The sequence below is a fragment of the Gambusia affinis genome, linkage group LG17 (genome assembly GCF_019740435.1).
Source record: "Gambusia affinis linkage group LG17, SWU_Gaff_1.0, whole genome shotgun sequence".
Classification (NCBI taxonomy): Eukaryota; Metazoa; Chordata; class Actinopteri; order Cyprinodontiformes; family Poeciliidae; genus Gambusia; species Gambusia affinis.
Window position 1 is genome coordinate 4337930 of NC_057884.1, and position 18818 is coordinate 4356747.

Genomic DNA, 18818 nt, shown 5'->3' on the forward strand with positions numbered 1-18818 from the left:
CATGACTTTCTGAAGGCGGAGTTTCGGAAAGTGCAAGAGTTTCTTAAAGAGACAGAGGTCCAATTTCAAGGCATTAAATAACAACATCTAATTTCTTTTAGGTCATACTTTATATTTATAGCATTTTTATAATAACTGAAGGTAACAGTTGATTGTTTGTGTTATAAAATGGTGCGGTGTGTGAGGAAAATACATAATACTGCCCCTTTAAATTAGGGCCAGGTTAGGAAAAAATCAGTTTTGAACATCTCACCAATGGTCAAACCATCATCTTTAAATGTTACAGATGGTACAACTGAACCTACCAATGGCTGTTTAGCGAATTATGCTGACCTTAAGCCCAAAGAAGACATAAACAAAAGGTAGAACTAGTAAAGCAGATTCCTTTTATTTTATCAGCTTGGTCCACAGATTTTCAGGTGAAGTTACAGGAAACTTCTTGCCAAGATCCGCACTCGAGTCCCGCAGGTTTCTCTCCTTCGCCAGCTTGTAATCCAAATCATCTCGTGACTTTTGTCAGCGGGTATTAAAGTGCATCAAAGGGATGGAGACCTGCTGATACTGATCTCAGTCTGTCCACTACAAACTACGGCTAGCTCCCTCCCTCTCTCCTCCCTTCTCCTCTCCTCTCCCTCCCATCGCACACACGCTTCCCCCGCAGCCTCTCTCTGTTTTCTTGGACTGCAGCAGAAAAATCCGCTGCATCGCACAAGAACAGAAAGCAGAGATCTGGCTGCGATGTCTGCTCCCTCTGTATCCGTGTAAGTGAGAAGGGAATCGGGGAACGGAGCCGTCGGACTCATCGGGCTCGCTGCGATGCTTTCTGGTTCCCCTGGAAATTGTAAGTAAAAACGCTTCATTTTTTTAAAATCACTATTATTAATATATGCATCTATGAACTCATCTCCGTCCGCTGCATTGTTTTGCCCTCAAAACTGTATTTTTTTATTACATATTTCTTATAAACATATCCGCCTGGGTATAGCCTCTCATAATTTGAGGGCTAACTTGGAATTTGAACGCGTCTGTAAAATTAGGAGGTATAGTGGTTTGGGATGATTGACGGGAAAGTTGGTTAGAACTTTTCTCGCGAATGTTTGCTCGTGCTTTCGTGTTTTTCCCCCCCACACAGTGTAGCTATATTATTATGTGCCACGCATTTCACCTGTCGGTTATCGAACCCGTCAAAGTTTCGACGAATATGCGGCTCAAGGGGGTTCATTTTCGGTGTTGAATCGGGGGTAATAAATAAATAAACAAACAAACAAACAAATAAATAAATAAATAACGCCGAAGCGGTCCACGCACGAGCTTCTCCGTCCTGTACAGTAATCACTGCAGGAAATCAGTTCCGTCAGTTCCGTATGGTCGTAGTGTGGCGTCTTCGGCGGATTGATTCCCAGGGAAGCAGGACAGCAACCCCCGAAATCTAATTATGGGACGCGCGCGCCTCCCGCCGCGGTGATTGATGCTCCTTCGTGTAAGTGATGTGTTCCGCTCGCGCCCCGTGGCGCCGCTCTGCGAAGCCCGCAGTGGAAACACTGGAAGTGGAACAAAAGAGGCTGGGTTGGAGTGTGTGTGTGTGTGTGTGTGTAGGTGTGTGTGTGTGTGTGTGTGTGTGTGGGGGGGGGGGGGGGACAGATGAGTTCAGCATTAAGCCCCCACCAAACTTCTCTGTCCGCTGTGTTTCCAGGTAGGGTTTTGATGTTGTTGTTGACCATTTGAACAGGTGTTTGTCCAGTAATGAATTTTATGTTTGCTCTGCAGAGCAGTATTAGTTTCCAGTCCAGCCTCTGTGTTGTGGCAGTTTAATATTGGAGGGAAACAAAAAGGTGCAGTGGCAAAGAGACAAAAGCGTCGAAAACGTGTGAACCTTTCCACAAGGGCATAAATCCCATCTTATTATTGGAGGGACAAGAACATTTCTTAAAACCAATTTTGGGGAGGGGGGCAAAGTTACAGTGAAATGTAACGTAAAATGTGGTTTACAAAGTTTTTAAACCACATTCAAGTTGCAGGACCAAAAATGACTAGTAATGCACATCAAACGTGTTTTTCTAAGAAAGCAATCTGTTGAGTAGTAAAACTAAAATTCAAGTGTTGCTTAAGAGTTTTGTTCAGTCTGACTGATCTAATCTATGCTACATCTTTACAAAAAATTCAAGGTTCTAAATAAAAAAAAAAACTTTGGTGAGTAACTGCTCTTAATAAAATTCCTCATAAACATTGATTTATTGAAATGGATCCCAATACAAGTTATGGCCTATTTTAAAATTATAACTTAAGTTGCTTACTTAAGCCTTTTCTAGTTTTGCCATGTCCTGGGTGACAGAGAACCAACAAGTAGATAGAAATTAATATCTAGGGAGTATTCTATTAAGGTACCAGGGTTTATAAAGAAAAATATTCAGATTTTATTTTTTTTATTTAAGACAGTGAGAAATGAAGGCATAGCTTTCTTTTTGTTTTCTCTTGTTCTCGGCTTCCACACTCTGAGCTGAGTCCACTTGCTCAGCCCCTTCCTCCCGTCTCCAACTCTTCTAATTAATTAAAAGTAAGAGAGCTAAATGTGAATGAGATGTTTGCTACCTTTGACAAAAAAAGCTTAAGTCTATGAAAGCAGTGCAGCAGTTTGTTAATGTGTTTCTTCCAATTGAGCAGTGAACGTAAATAAAAGGTGTTACATGTCTTTTGCTGTAAGTATTTACTTACTGGAGGGTTTTATGTTTGTGCTGCAGAGCCACAGCTAACAGCTAGCAGCTAACAGCTAGCAGCTAACAGCTAGAAGCTAACAGCTAGAAGCTAACAGCTAGAAGCTAACGGCTAGCTGCCCACTTTGCCTGTACCTGTTGCTCCTCCTTCAAGTTGGACTGAACCATTGTTCTAATAATGATAGGGGGGAACCTAAAAATTAATTCTTATTTTTTCTGAGATAAATGGCAGATTTATTTCGTTCTTAGTTTCTTTGGCCTTTTCATATAGATATTATTTAAATGCAAACGTTTCTTCAATGGTTTTGTTTGGGGGGGACAATTCTAGACTTTTCCAAGATTGGGGGCTCCGTACGTGATGAGATAAACTCATCCATGAGTTTTTTAGTTACTGCAACAGCAGCTGGGTTTTCATTATAAATATGCGCAAAACTTTGTCAATTTTCCATTAATGTCAAAAAAAAACAAGATTTTGCAATTTCCTGCAGTGTGTAAATCCTCACAGCCATTATGACATACATGCAATCAAGCAGGTTATTGTGTGTGTGTGTGTGCGCGCGTTGGTTTCTAATACCTTTTGGGAATCATTTTCCTGACACATACTACGTTGTGGGGACCCAGTGCTCCTTGTGGGGACCAGGCTTCAGTCCCCACAAGGGGAAACATTGTTTTTGGGTCAGGGGTCAGATTTAGGACTAAGGTGTGAATTGAGTTTTGGTTAGGGTTAGGTATGTAATGGTTAAAGTTAGGGTAAAGGTAAGGTTTAGGCTGTAGAAATGGATGGAAGTCAATGGAAAGTCCCCGCAAAGATAGCTGCGCAAACATATGTGTGGGTGTGTGTGTGTGTGTCAGCATAAACAGGGGAGACCCCGCACTAAGCACTGGGTTGTTTAGCAGCTCCCTCTGCGTCAGAGCAGCTGTTAATACATGAAATCGTGCGCTGCTGCCCTTCATTTGTACTCAGTGGATCTCTGGACCTGGGAGGCATGAAGCCCGTGGTTAACGTAGTGTGCATCCATCGCTTTTAATCTAAACCGCCGCGCCGCTGGCACTCTGCTTCTCTTAAGGATGGTTGAGTGTCAGATGCTCCGGGAGATTTCCAACACAATAAATGTGCTACGAAACCTGGAAATGCTCAACTCACGTTGTGTAGAGTGTTGATTTCATGTAAGGAATCAACCTGCGTTCGCATCAGATGTCCCGAGGTGGATGTTAATCAGTAGTTTTCGCCAATATTCAGAGAGAACAACTCATTTTGCATAGAGTGTAGCAAAATGAGGGTGTTGTAAGAGATAATTTAGCTGTAATGTTGGTTCCACGTACTTCCTGTCTTTATTTTGTCAATATGTTTTGCTTTTTAGTGTGCAGAAGTGTTCAACCCTAATTTTATTATTATCTTCTCTAACTAATGGGTAGCTGTAGGAATCTCTACCCATGTGTTATGCTGTCTGTTTTTGTCCTTTTGTGTTTGGATGGGCTATACTGAAAAAGCTTTCGTTGTGGCAGGTTTTTTTATCCACTGTATTTTCCAGTGCATGAAGAAGATTGACAAAATTGTATGAGATTAGTCAAATTATTAAATAAAAAAACACGCGAATGCCTGCTACATGTCCACCAAGCTGGACTCTACATGTAGATTTCTCACTCTGCTGTTCGAATGCTTATTTTCAAAATCATCTTCACCTGTTAATGTCAAGAAAGTGAGAATTATGGCTCTTATGTCTTTCATTCTTTTGAATCTAATATAAGGATTTGCTCTTACAGACAGTCATAAACTCATTCTGCATATTAAAAAAGTCTTACTATTGTGTGATTTTAGAGCAAACTTTAAGTTGTGTAGCATCTGCAGAGCCGGTTGTGTAGCTTTATTCACACGATGTGCATGAGTAGATGTTCACCGCAGCCATCTGGGAGGACCCGACCCGACCCGAGAAAGCCTGCGGGTCTCTGTACATGCAACTGCACTTACATATTTTCATCTAGTGTAGCCCGAGCATATGGAGGATTTCATCTGGGTTAGAATTACATATTTAAAACCACTAGTTTCTTTCGATTGAGATCGTCTGTTTGCTTAAACCAGAAAAAAGGATTTCAGGAGGAGAAAAGATTAATCGGTTGTCCAGAATCTGTGAAAAAACTGAGCTAGTTCCCTGTTGTTAAATTTACAGGAGGAGGAGGAGGGTCGTAGCGCTGTTAATCTCTCTTGTTTTCTGCTATGCTACAGATAGTTCTGCACAGTGGAGCCTGCCAACAATGCTAAGGGCAGTTAGCAGTTAGCAGGATGGCTAAAAAATAGGTTTCTTGGAACGGTAATTTGTTTCTCCACCTCTAGCCATTAGCACATTGAGCATTGTGTACACAAAGTTGACTGACAGGGCTAAGACCCTCCTCCTGGCTCTGATTGGTTGTTTTTGACGTGGTGTGTTGCATTTCTTAAGATGGCAATTGGAGGAGGAGAAGTTAGATTTTTTTTTTCTCAGATCATCTCTCATATTATACTGTCATAGTGGCAGTTTGAACAAATTGGTAAAAAATATATTTGAGCAAAAGTCACATACTGCAGTTTTAAGTGCTGAATAATTGGCAATTACGCTTTTATAAGCACAAAATAGATTTTTATATGACTACAAAACATATATACTCATGGGCCAAAGGACGAAAAAATAAAAGGTGGATTCACAAATCAAACATTGGCTGCTCGATAATCTAGATTTCAGAATGACAAACCCAAATCGATGTGTCTCCCGTCCTGGAACATGTACCAGGCGACGCTGTGAGTGTATAAATGGCTGCATCTGCCGCATTTCTCTGTGTTATGGAAGTGATTTATGAACGCATATCCAGATAGTGTCAGCAGGCCATGACTGCACGACTACTGGAAAATCGTTTCTCCACAGCGTATAGACTGCTGATTCAAGAAAGTTCTGCTGATTGCTAAAATCCCATCAGAAGAGGGTTATTATAAGGTTAGCATTCGCTTATAATAACCTCAATCACAACAACACGACGGGGTGTAAAGGGAATTGCCATCGCAAGGAAGTGAAGTGGCCATAAACAATATTAGCTTGATTTTTTATGGGAAAAGACCAAGGAGTTGGGATGGAATGGGGTTGCTTCTCACGGGAAAGTACTGCTTAAGTTGTTATACAAAAAAAAAGAATAATAATAAAAAAAAAAAGATTGGACACCTGGTCTGCACTTGCAGCTGTATCTCAAAATGCAGTGAAAGACTTGAAAATGTCATCATTAGCAGGCATTTCCATAAGAAGAAGAAGAACGTCTAGCCGATCGTGAATAGTGAAATGTCAAGAGAAGAGGCAAATCTTTCATATTCTGAGCCTCTATCAAGACTCACACTTTGAAACTCGTGGCACAGTTGGATAAGAATGTCAAAAGACGAGCAAAGCGGAGAAAAAAAGACTGTGTGAAAAAGAAGAGCGACTGCGAGACTGACAGTCGTGGAGAAGGGATAGGATGGGGAGAGTTACACAGACCTGGCTGCCTGCTATGCACCATTATGCATTTTTGCTACATCATTAAAAGTTTTCTTAGAACTGCAGAGCAGCAAGTTGATTTCGTATTTTCTTCGTGGCCATATGCCGCAGAAACTCGCAAAGCATATCGTGATGCACAATCCTTTGGTTAGAGATGTGAGGCATTCAGGTGAAAGAACTGCGCTGGTCGATATGAGTTTGCATGAGATTGCAGAAAGGAGAATATTTATGTGACTTCTGTACAAAATAATAATAAAAGATTAAATCATCCTTCTTACAGAATGTTTATTCTACTTTACCTTCTTTAAAAAAAAAGTACAGAAAAATAAATAGAACTGAGAGAAAATGACCAATCAGCATTGAAATAAAACTTTAGTTGATAGACCGTTCACCTCCATTTGCAGATACAATTCTTAAATCACACATGATAAAACTACAGAAACTCCTCTGATTTTTTGTCACCTCTTTGCAGGTTGGTGTGTGTAATAAACACAGCGTTTATTTTCGCAAGATTTGCTTGTCATCTCGAGAAAACCATTTAGAAAAATGTGTAATATGTCAACTGTGGGCTTCCATAGTTTTCTGGCTCTTGCTCTAAATGTGATCACATGTATCTTTGTTCCTGGTCTTAAGATTTTGATTGGGCCTATATGCAATACAGTGTTCGGATGTGCATATATTAGAGGAAAATACAGTTATAGTTATTGCTAACACAAGTTAGCACAACAGTTAGCAAATCCCATTGGATTCCTGAGCTGTGTAGAACTCCATGTAGTCGGGTGTGATAAATTTTCCAGATGCGGTGCAAGTTCAGACTTCTGGGTAAAAGGAGTGTCGCTGAATACTGAAGATGAATCATCGGTTTCCAACAGCGACAGAGTTGATGTCGAACTCGAGTTTAGTGCCGGTCCCATGACAAATTTAAAGAAAAGCACATCTACCCAGCAGCTGATGATAAAGGACTGTAACTCAGATAGAGGAGCAGTGAATATTTCCAGTCTTACTACACACTTATTCAGGAAATTATTATTAACAATTCATTCATTTAGCAACTCACCTCACTAAGAAACACAAAAATAAATTACAAACTGGATTTTGCTGTTTTGAAGCGTTTATTTCTGTTAATTGTGACAATTTTTCATCACATTTAAAGCTAATGAAAACATGAAAGGTCACATGAAAGACTTTTATGAATACAGAAATGTGGGGTTGTTTGTTTAATACCCGCTAAAAGGCCATTTTCAATAAAAAATAAGTCTTTTTATATATAATGGTAATGGATGTTGCCATAGAGTGAAAACATCTTGGCACAATGACTTGGTTGGAAAAAAAGTGTCAACTCTAAACAGTCTTTTCCACAAACAGAAAACACACGTCCTGTTCTCATCCTTGGACAGTGTTACTGATACAAAATGAGAAAGTAGCAAACAACGTAGACCTAATTACTCATGCACACCAATGCATGAGTAACCTTGCTAAACGTCTCCCGTCTCTCTTTCCACTCAAAATTCATTTGCTTACCTTGATACGCACGTATAAAAAAAGTACATTTAAAACCGCTGTTGTCTAAAACCTGCTGAGCACTGAGAACTCTCTCTTTGGCTTCGCGCACAGATGCATTCATAGCCTCAAGCGGTTTGTGTCCAATCATCTGGCGACACACAAAGTTAGTTAGGACACTTTTCATTTGGCTGCTGCATTGCGCCACGCCATCTCGGCGCAGCTTTATGTCGAGCCCCTGGCGCTCGGATGTGCAATGACAGATCCCAGCCGATGTCTTATCTAACACTGCCGAGCAACAAAGGTGACCAGAAACGCCATTTATCAACCTGCCAAGCCCCAACTGGAAGCTAAACCCACTGTTAGACTTAAGATTCTTCTGGAAACATCGAATTGATTCTGAAGGATTCAGCGTTTGGTAAAACACTAATCCATTTTTTATTTTTTTTTGCACTAGACCTATTCCTAAGAAGGTTGAATTATTTGATTGTTTTACCTGCCTTCCTTCAATAATAAAGTAATGCCGATGTTCCAGATTGCATTACGAGGGCCTAATGCCTGATTATTTTCTTCCAACAGCAGTGTTCCACCGTGGGAACTGAGACACAATGATGTGTCGACTTGCCAGGTTTTCTAAGAGACCATGCCACTGTCATGGTTTAGAAATCCCTGAGGGAAACCACTCTTACAGACTGACATGCATTTCCAGCTGCCACATAACCCAGAACAGAATTTTACAGATTGGCATACTTCTAATAATTTCATAATTATATTAAGTATGGCTTAAAAGAGGTTCTCATATATGCATATATGCCAACTTGGCAACCTGCAAGACAGACCATACATATTTTGTTCTGGTCTTCACTTTAGATCATGTTCAGACTTTTCTTAATTGTAATTGGTCTGATTAGAAATTAGTCATAAACCATAGTTTAAGAGACTCATTGATGCTTTAATGAGTCTCTTAGTTTTTGTGATACCTTTGGATTTTTCTACAAAAGGCACAGAAATGTTAGCAATAAAAGATAAAAGTTTCTTTACTACTGTTGTTCCCCAGGCAAATATTTTCTTGAACAGATGTAGAAAAGATTCTATCCAAACAACTCGAAGGGTTTCCTTCAGTGCACTATGAGTCTGGCGGGCTGCCAGGCTGAAGCTGGAGCTCCAGGAGGCGACGTCCTTTCCTATGTAACTTGCTCAATGAGGTGACAATCATTCTCCAGCCAGCCAAGCGGCCAGCGAATTTCGTGCATGTCAAGTTTAGGGCTTTCACACGTAGACTTGTACAGCGGCGTGACGCAAGAAAATTGAAAAACTTTCAACTTGTGTTGGTGCCGCGGCGATAGTTTATTGGGTTTCACCCTGGGTGGCTAAAACCGTAACCTGTCGTGTCATGTGTCAAGCTCATTAAAGTTGATGCGCTAAACTAGGCAAGAGCAAACACAACGGCTGTTCCCTGGGATGGCCCGTTGTCTCGCAGCCTGGTCAGACATCTTCAAACTTTTGTGACTTGGCATGAATCGTGGATGCCATCTTTGAATCGAAACAGACCATTTGGAAAGAGGCTCATTTTTGCAACAATAAAAGGATTTATAAGTGCTTCTTATAAATGCTGGTGGAGGTGAAGACTATAGTTGGTGTTTAAGTATTGTAAATAATTACTTTGTCATATTTTAAAATTTCCTGCCAACTTTTAACAGTTTTTTTAAAACACAAGAACATATTGGGCCTCTGGTCGGCTCCCCATACGCTCCTCCCACTGGCTTTGGCACCTTTTTAGAGGGAAGCCCCGAACATAAAACTGAAAGTTGAAAAATAAAAAAGTAAGAAAGGTGCCTCTTTGAACGTTCTCATCCCATCTAAATGTAGACTCTTCATTTAGAGAGTGAGTTTGATGCGGATCTTTGTCTGATATGCATCATCATGTGAGGAATGCCAAGTTTGGACAATTTTTGGATCTGGTTGGACAGCGCTGAGTTTCTCTGCTGATGCTCGTCCCACACTTTAAGGCGTCTAATCCCAAAGCGATAGTTCATTGCAGTCTGTGATTAGACCCTCTCCCGTCACGCCAGCAGCAAACTAATAATGTGTGAACGGAGCTCATCAGCGAGCTGAGCACAAAGTGCCGCTTATGAGTAATTTTCTGAGTGCTGCAGTCCTGGAGACGTTCCAGACGTACTTCCAACACACGAGGTCTAATTAGATCGAATTCAGTTCTTGGACCGCGAGTTTTACCGACGTGAAAGAAACTCATCATTAATCACAGAGGTGCCTAGCTTATTGGCTGTCAGTCACATTTTTGTTTGAAATTGCTTCTCATTTTGATTTGATTCTAATTGTAATATGACATTGTTACAACTTGTCTAATTCTTTTTGACTCTGTAATGTAAAGCCTGCCTGGATTCACATTGTTTAACCACCATGCATTTGTATACTGAGTTATAAAAAATACAATGCTGCCAATGAATGTGATGCTAACGCTTTTTGAGCCTTGTTCATCTTGAACTGCATTTTTATTAGTCTTATTTGAACTTTGTCTAGGTAAATTAGTAAAATACCATCCGTCCATTCATCCCCACTTGATAATATAAGGTGCTCACAGAAGAACCCAAAGATACACACAAGCAGACGACCATATTTTCACATACTAAGACACAAGGGCAAATTAGAAAGACCAATTAAGCTAAAAACATGCAGCTCTTAGAGTGAAGGAAGAACCAAGAGCACAGAGCGAAACAACCTTGGATCCACCTAAGCTCATTTTGTTACAATTTGTAACCCTGTACCTACTGCCAAGCATGGTGAAGGCTGCTTCATATAAGGATCTGTTTTTGCTAGTTCATTGCACAAAATAGGTGAAATGATAAACATGGAGGAGTATGTCCAAATTCTTCAACTTTAGATCAGCACTCCAAAGGTTAAACGATAAGATCTGGGGATTTCATACCATTACTGTTACCATACCATACCAGGCCAATAACCATATCATGCTATACATCACCGTAATTCCTGACTCTACCCACTGAAAATGCATGGTCTTTGCTTAAAAGTTCATTAAAGGAAATTAAATCCACCCATTTAAATGGGCTCTTCTGCTCTTATGAACAAAAGTGAGAAATATTCATTTTCGATCCATAAAGTTGTTCTCACGCAACCTAAAAACTATATTATCAATCCATTTTTTTATTTTCACCAAAAAGTCAATGACTCCACACATTGTGTTCTCAATGACTCATTTCATTTGCTTTTTTTTTCCTGTCTCAGTACAATGCGAATTGCTGTTAGACAGCTCTTCCTATAGATTTCAATTTAAGGTTTGGCTTTCTGAGTGTAAAAATGCCCCTGCAGCTATTATAAGAAAGAAAGGCTGCTGTTACTGATTATTGAAGCACTTTAGTCAACATAAAATGTTTTTCTTTCTTTCTCTCCCCACAGATCCCCCCCACTGAGTTCTGAATTCGGATAGGGTCTCCATCTGAACTCAGTCTGGTAACTCCCATCCAGTGGAAGAAGACATGGTTGTTTAACCATTAGTTACCTGGCTGCTGGTTACTTTCTCAAAGACTATACAGGATCTCACCCTATCGTAAGATAAATCACCAGTAATAAGTAAAGAGGTACTTTAAATCTACATTTAGTGCCAACTCTCCTTGTGCCAAGATGGACGAAGTACCTAACAACAGGACTTCCTTGGTCAAAGGTGCCAAGGACATCGCAAAGGAAGCCAAGAGGCATGCTTCCAAAAATTTCAACAAAGCCGTTGATCGTGCCTCTGACGAATACTCTTCCCAACGCAGCTACAACCGCTTCCAAAACGAGGACGAGGACAACTACAATGCATACAATCAGCCGGACGGCCAATACGGTGACAACGCAGCCAACGACGAGGACGGGGCGTCCAGCGATGCAACCGAGGGCCACGACGACGAAGATGAGATCTACGAAGGAGAGTACCAAGGCGTGCCGGCCTCCAACAACGAAAAGCCCCGGGACGGTCAGGTGGCTCTGGGCCTAAAGAGCCTCAAGAGCCAAAAGGAGCTGGAAAACGAGAGGCAGGCCGACGAGGAGGAGCTGGCTCAGCAGTACGAGCTGATCATGCAGGAGTGTGGCCACGGGAGGTTCCAGTGGCAGCTCTTCTTCGTGCTCGGACTGGCGCTCATGTCTGACGGCGTGGAAGTGTTTGTGGTGGGGTTCGTCCTGCCCAGCGCCGAGACGGACATGTGCGTCCCCAACTCTAGCGCGGGATGGCTCGGTAAGTGGTTTTTAAACGTCCAGTGTTTTGTAAAATTGACTTTTACATGATGTCATAATATTATGCATACCTGGAGTGAAATCCTTTAATCTCCCCATGGCAACCATTCAGTTGTGCAAAACACTTGGATAAAATGCGCACGACTCCAGAAGGACTTGACACTTTTAACACCAGTCTTAAATTTTTTTTGTGACAATATCCCTTTAAATCATGATGTTTCTCTTGGATTTCTGTTTTACAATATTCTACATAGTGACACATGGATAACTCATCACTAATCATTGGTGATGTCACGTTCAGCATATTCTAGAGACAACATAAGTGCAATAAAAAGATATTTTATTAACAATTTGTGCTTTTCTGCCACACGGGTACTTATTTCTAAATAATTTTCCTCTGAAACTTTTCTAAAACCTGCCAAATGTTGAAAAACAGCCCAAATTTTAACAACCTGCCCAAAGCCGTGTTTTTTTTTTTCCCCCAAGTAAAACACGGAAAACACTAGACTGAAGTTTGTCAGAAAGAACAAAAACAAAGGTCACAACTTCAGGAATAATGTTTTGTTACATATAGATAGCATCAAAAATTGACACTTGTGTCTATAATTTGAATAATGTAGAAGCAGCCATGGGGTTGTCATGGCACCAGGTATTTGGATCCACGAGTAGGAGGTGTGTGCCGCTTGTCTTCCTATTTCCTCACTGAGATCAAAAATAGCTACACGCGCAAATTCTTTTCCTTCAGTTTACACTAATATTAGAGTCTTTACACAGACAACAAGACAAAAAGCACCATTTCTGCCAGCGCAGTGTTACGATTTCCAGGTTGTTCTGACGGAGGCGAACGCTCCCCTCTCCAGAGCGGGACGGTTTGCAGTTCACCCAGACTGATCCTGTGTTGTGACTCATCTCTCAGTGGGAGCCAGGAGGGAAAGAATAGAAAGAATGAGTCATTTTACCAGCTGGCTCACACACAGCATAAATAATGGATGTGCGTCCACGCTCACTTGTGAAGGGTAAACCGTACACAATGGACTCAACTGGCGCGTTTATCACCGATCCTCTGAGAAGGTCAGCGACTCGAGAAGCGGTTGATAAAAGCGTCTTCTGTCTGAAAGGAGTAAACAGTAGAACTGATAGATTACAGGGAAAGTCAGAGTTCATCCTGCAGGAATGTTAGCTTGGAGTCAATGTTTAGCTAGTGTCTAATATTAACCTGCAGTTCATCACAGGAAGCATTTTGAAGCAATAAGTTGTTCTTGTTACATCTCAGTCCTTTCACACATCCTGAGGAATTGACGCCGAATTAGTCAATCTTTGTTTTGTCAGATCTAAGGACTTTTGTTACTTGTGCTGAAAACTTGACAGTCATTTTTATTTTTTCACTATAAAGACGATAGCGTCTGGTCTAATAGTTCAGATGAATCAGATCTAAGTATTTCCTCCAACAAGTTTTCCATTTATGAATTCAAACATCATTTACATAATTTTTGACTGAGCTTTACTGTTGCGCTACAAATGCTGCGTAAACGCCACTGTATTCCTCTTCAGAGATTTGTGTGTAGACACTTTTTTATGTGAGCTCTTTAGTGTTAGATCTATTAGAATATTTGATAACTTTTGTGGCCTAAGCTTGGTGTAGCCATCCTGTCCAATTCTGTTTTTTTTCGTTCTTTTTTTTAAAGAACTATAAAGAAAAGGACAAAACCTTTTTTTTTTTTTTGGTGAATTGGCAAGAGAGAGAAAAAAAGTATTAATTTGTCAAAGGCAAATTACACTGCCAATCCTCCAGGTGATGGGACAGAGGTGACTATAAACAAAGTGAACAAAATTAATTGAAACATTTCTCATTTTTATGTTTAAAACTCTAACATAGCTTATTAAATTTATTTTTTTATGTGTGCTTGTGATTTTATAATTATTCATAAAATCTAGTTGCTTTGCAGAGTAAATAAATCAAAGAGGAAAAAATGATCTAAAACATTTTTCTTGTCTCGTGTAAACATTCATCTTGAATTATTTTTAAGGGATTATTAGCATTCATTCCTAATCGTTTTAAGATATGAATAAAATGCCTCTTTCTCATATTATAGTCTAAGTTGAGATACCATGATATATCAGATTGTTGTCTTCTTCTTCTTCTCGTGTTTGTCCCCTCCATCACCCCCACAGTATAATCCATTTAATGCTCTCAGAGCTTCTCCGTCTCTCACAGCCATGCTGGTGATCTGATGATACGGGCTCGTGTTAATCTCTGCAGCATTGTGCTTTACTGCAGTTTAGCCATGGTAGACTGGCTCACGTACCTCCCTGGAGAAAAAGGGGAGGGAGAGGGAGAGCACTGCTTTCACTCCCCTCTATGTCCCCCCCTTTTTATTTGGTGCTCCACGACATATGGCTCGGATGTGGCTGTTTTCCTGCATCGCTATAGTCTGAAGAGGAAGAGCCAACTTTTCTTTTTACAGAACTGTACATGTAATATGGTACTGATTTAAGTGTGCTCTTAACCATAATAGAATATAATAATTTATCTCTGCCTGCGCACAACAAAAACATTAATCAGGTGCACCAATATGAACTTTTGGGCCAGTATCAACAACCTATATTTAGATAAACGATATTTATTGACATCTACAAAAATATGTTGCACGTTTACGTCCACTGGAAATACTTTCCCCACTTTTATTCTCCATTCTCAATAATTATTACATTTGTTTAGCAGGAATCCCGCCTCACACCTTTTCATTTTAGTTGGCCACGCTACGCTAGCTTGAGAAGCAAAGCAGCTCGATAAATTTGGCTGGCAGCCAGTCAGAAAGATAAAACAATAATGTTCGATAAAATCCAAATTTTTCAATTAGAGATTAGATTTAAAAAGTTAATGTGTTGGATTTACCCTTTGTATTTTTGCATCTTTTCTTCAGGTTTTCCGAGACTGCCCTCCAGCGCCCTCCGGTGGCGCCTCCGCTTAGAAAATTCATCTGTAGCTATAATCGCTCACTTTTTAAGTAAACCTGGATAAAAGTTACAGAACAATCTGAAATCATATTCAATGTATTGCATATGTGTGGATTAGTGCTGCTGTACATGCTATCAAAAGTCAAACAGTGCATTGATAGAACTTAGAGGGAGAGAAAATAGTAACTAAACCCCAATTAGGGGAAAAAACAAATCAGCAGGTGTTAAAGTAATTAATATCTGAGGACTGTGATTTGCTCCTGAGGGGTTTCTCCTCTCTCTCTCACCGCCTGCATCAGCTCACCCATCAGTCACACGTGGTCCTCTGGGGTTCCCCTCAGCGATCGCTCAACGTCTCGAGCGTTCCAGCTGAGGAAGTAAGCGCTCGACTCGCCTGTGATGCAGGGCGTCTGTTTTTCTGTCTGTCTGCCCGCGCTCTCCTCTCATCCATGCCAGGATGCTGCGTGGCTGCGAGGAGCGAAAAACAGAGCAGAAACTGAGGCGTCAGGAGAGACTCGCACTTACACATAAGAGCTAATTAAAGTGGAAAAAAGCAGCACACAGGGAGACCACTGAAAACACCAAAAACACAGAGCTGTTCAGTGTTAATAAAGGTAACAAATGCATTCCACCTCTTGCTTTGTGAAAATATTAACACCATCTCTACTCTTTTTACTTGCATAGTAACGCTTTCATAAAGTCCTAGCTATTTGGAAACAAAACTGCATTTTTTTGTCTTGTTTCTGCTGTTCTTACTCTGCTCCATCTCACTGACCTCAGTTAGATTTTTAAAGGGACAGTGTAATCAGTTTTCCGTGCGCAGTGAAGTAACTTGTGCATGAAAGTATTATAAGTTTTAAGATAACTTCACTTGTTGTATATTAAATATGATTTAAAAAAAATTTCACTTTGTAATTTAACTTCTTGAAATTGAGCCTCTATCTCTTTAAGAAACTCCAACTCTTTCTGAAACTCCGTCTTCAGGAAGTCGTCACTATCCTCTATTGACCCTTTAACTGCCTTTTTACCAACCTTTCACTGAGAAGTAGCTCCTATAATGATCTCAGCAGATGTCCAGTTCCACCAGATGTTTGCTAATTGCGGCTGGCTAGTCTGAAGGAGCTGAGTGAAGGCGTGGAAGGGAAAGGCTGCTCTGTGAGGAAGAAGCTTGTAATCTGCAGCTCTGAGGAGGAACTTCATCCTCGAAGGCGGGGCTAGGTCCAACCAGGTGTTTTGTACAGCTGAATGGTTGCCATGGGAGATTTAAAGATGTCTCAAACATGCATGAAAGAATCAAAGCAACACTCCATGTTTGTTTTTGATGAGGAAGTAATATTATAGCAAGATGTAAAGCTCAAAAAGTAGATTTTATTTAAAGCTGTTCCTTTAAAGTGCTAAGTCTCCTGTTTTAATCTACGTGATTTACTTAAATTCTACATTTATGAACGGACTATTGGTTATCCAGATTATCTGGAAATGTTAACTGCTTTATAGATGTGATGGACTTTATAAAACAGACACGGTAAAAGTGTTTGCTTGACTGCGTCAAACACGTGATACTGTCACCGCTTCGCTCTGGTGCTTTAAACTTGCCCTCGAAAATCTACATAAAAGCTTTTGAGGTCTGACCTCAGTTTGAACCCTAACAGGAAATCACAAATCCAATCTCAGAAGCCTTTTATGCTGCGTCTCAGATGCCCCATCGCTATAACTACCCTGCCGTCCTCCCCCTCCCCATACACACACACACACACACACATCCTCCCCCCTTCATTACACGTACAAACGGAGCACGAGAGCGGCCGTAAAACAAACAAGGTGGTGCTCCGCAGATACCATCTCTTCCCGAACACGCACTCGCGTGTATCTACACAAATCAGAAGGCGCCAGCGGCTTTTTTGTTTGTTTGTTTGTTTGTTTTTGTGCAGAATGCAGCATTTTCAGACACTTCGTTTGATACGTATCACACGGCCTCCTCCTCATATTCTGAAGGAGGCTCCTCCGCCGCCGCAGTGCATAGATTTTGTAACTGTCACCTGTAATGAATCACTCGCTCTCGGCGTGCCTGCGCAGCGTGATAAGGCCCCCCTGCTCTCTGTGAATCTGTCCCATCACCAGAGACGCAGCGGGCGCAAAAAGAGCACAAGACCTCCTCTCCCTTACCAGCTTATTTTCTTTGCTGCCTCATCAAACAATCGCATCTCCGCTTCCACTAGCATTAGCATTTTTATTAGCACACAACAGAATAAAGTGGACCATTTACAGGCCTGGCAGCTCTCGCCCCCGTCCACGACCACCCTGTGTGGGGGGGAAAAAAAGAAAAAAGGCTCCAAACTCCTGTGGAGGAGTTGCCGTACAGAGAAATTGCTAATTTATGAACGCTACAGCAGCTGTGTTTCCTTTACAAAATGTGCTCAAAACGTTGTAAATATTCCGCTAATGTCAAAAGACAACTGCGGTGTTTCCGTTAAATAAGAAGCGCAATTAAAATCACACTTTAATAAGTTTGTTCACGCAATAAGTTATTAGAAAACATCCCATGCCATCATCCTTCATTCACTTCCTGTTGTCTTCTTCGTCATTTCCACCAGTGGCAACACCCGGTTGTTGACCACAGGACTCATGGATCCAAAAAAAGTGTTTCCATTGCAGTTCTTTAGCTCAACTTTAAGCATTTCAGTAACAAATATATGAAAGGAAGGATAGAAATTAGGAACATTAGTCAAGTTACACATCAGCACATTTCAGCAACAAGGCACTTCAGTGATTTACTCCATAAAAGCCAGTTATGAAACAAGCAATAAACATCACATTTTGTCAAATATCATAAAAAAACCCCCAAAAAACAAGCAAATATACATCAAATATGTTGATCAATGTTCCAGTGATTACGACTCAAAGCCAAATGGAAACAGGTAGGTTTTTAGTCTAGATTTATAGGAACTCAGTGTTTCAGCTGTTTGACACTTTTCTGGAAGTTTGTTCGAGATTTGTGGAGCATAAAAGCTGAAAGCCGCTTCTGGTTCTGGTGTTGTAGAGAAGACCAGAACCAGAAGACCGGGGTGGTTTAGAAAGTCCTTAATAAAAATACTCCTTAAACCTTTCAAAGTGTAATAAAAATATAATAAAGTAACGGAAAAAGAGCAAGAAATGTTTTAAAAAAGGTTTGCCTATTTTTTGTAAATTTCTATGCTCCAAAACAATTGAGTGTAACAGAAAAGTAAAGAAGATAAAGAATCTTGACGAGGGTTAAAGTTTTTCTCACAGTCTTTATTGTAATCTAATAAAATGCCAGAATAATTAAAACCTGGCCAATAAAAATCGAACAACTGAGACATAAACTAACGCGGCGTCACTGTGTCGTGCAGAAGTCATTGTAACACATTCCTTTGTATTTATTTTGTGGTCGTAAAGGCTGGTTATCTGAAACCGGATCGTACCATCCTCACACTGCAGAGTTAATCCACACCCAGACATATCGACTGTCATTAGACTCTGGCAGTGTAATCGCAGAACCCCCGGCGTAGTTAAAACACTGTCGGGGTGATCTACAGCGTCGTGGACTGGAGTCACAACGTGGTTTATTTTAGCGCCGTGAGCCGAGCTCAACTAATCGATCCTCCGTGTGCCATCAGTGTAGACGTCTACAGGCCAAGTCTGCTCTGTGTGTGGCTGGGAGCAACTCAGTTTAGTTTTGTTTTTAAAAAAAGATACCAACATCTCAAATGTTCCAGAGACGACTTCCCACGATAGGTGGTCGATGTGGACTTAAAATTTGATCTCGATATTCTGTAGTTCTATTGCAGCAGCGATAAAAGTGACGATAAGAACTATTTATCACTGCTTTTTTAGGAAACTATGGCTGTGCCACTGCAATGATAATTTGTGAAAATCATATCCATTT

At 40.7% G+C, this 18818-nt stretch overlaps 1 protein-coding gene and 1 long non-coding RNA gene across 3 annotated transcripts in view; one reads left to right on the forward strand and one right to left on the reverse strand.

The window, feature by feature from the left end:
* Nucleotides 1-175: 175 nt before the first annotated feature.
* Nucleotides 176-18818, forward strand: part of LOC122847199 (synaptic vesicle glycoprotein 2C-like) — a 43800-nt gene continuing 25157 nt past the window's right edge. Inside the window, exons 1-2 of one of the 2 annotated variants that reach the window (XM_044144659.1) lie at nucleotides 176-841; nucleotides 11141-11957. In XM_044144659.1, coding sequence (XP_044000594.1) covers nucleotides 11366-11957 — 592 coding nt within the window. In that variant the 5' untranslated portion in view covers nucleotides 176-841; nucleotides 11141-11365. The remainder of the gene's footprint in view (nucleotides 842-11140; nucleotides 11958-18818) is intronic. The other variant, XM_044144658.1, reaches the window with a different exon arrangement.
* Nucleotides 12609-15378, reverse strand: LOC122847200. Its single transcript, XR_006373349.1, has 3 exons — nucleotides 15219-15378; nucleotides 12964-13067; nucleotides 12609-12865 (listed from the first exon to the last, which is right to left on the reverse strand). It is a non-coding gene; the product is annotated as an uncharacterized LOC122847200 (long non-coding RNA).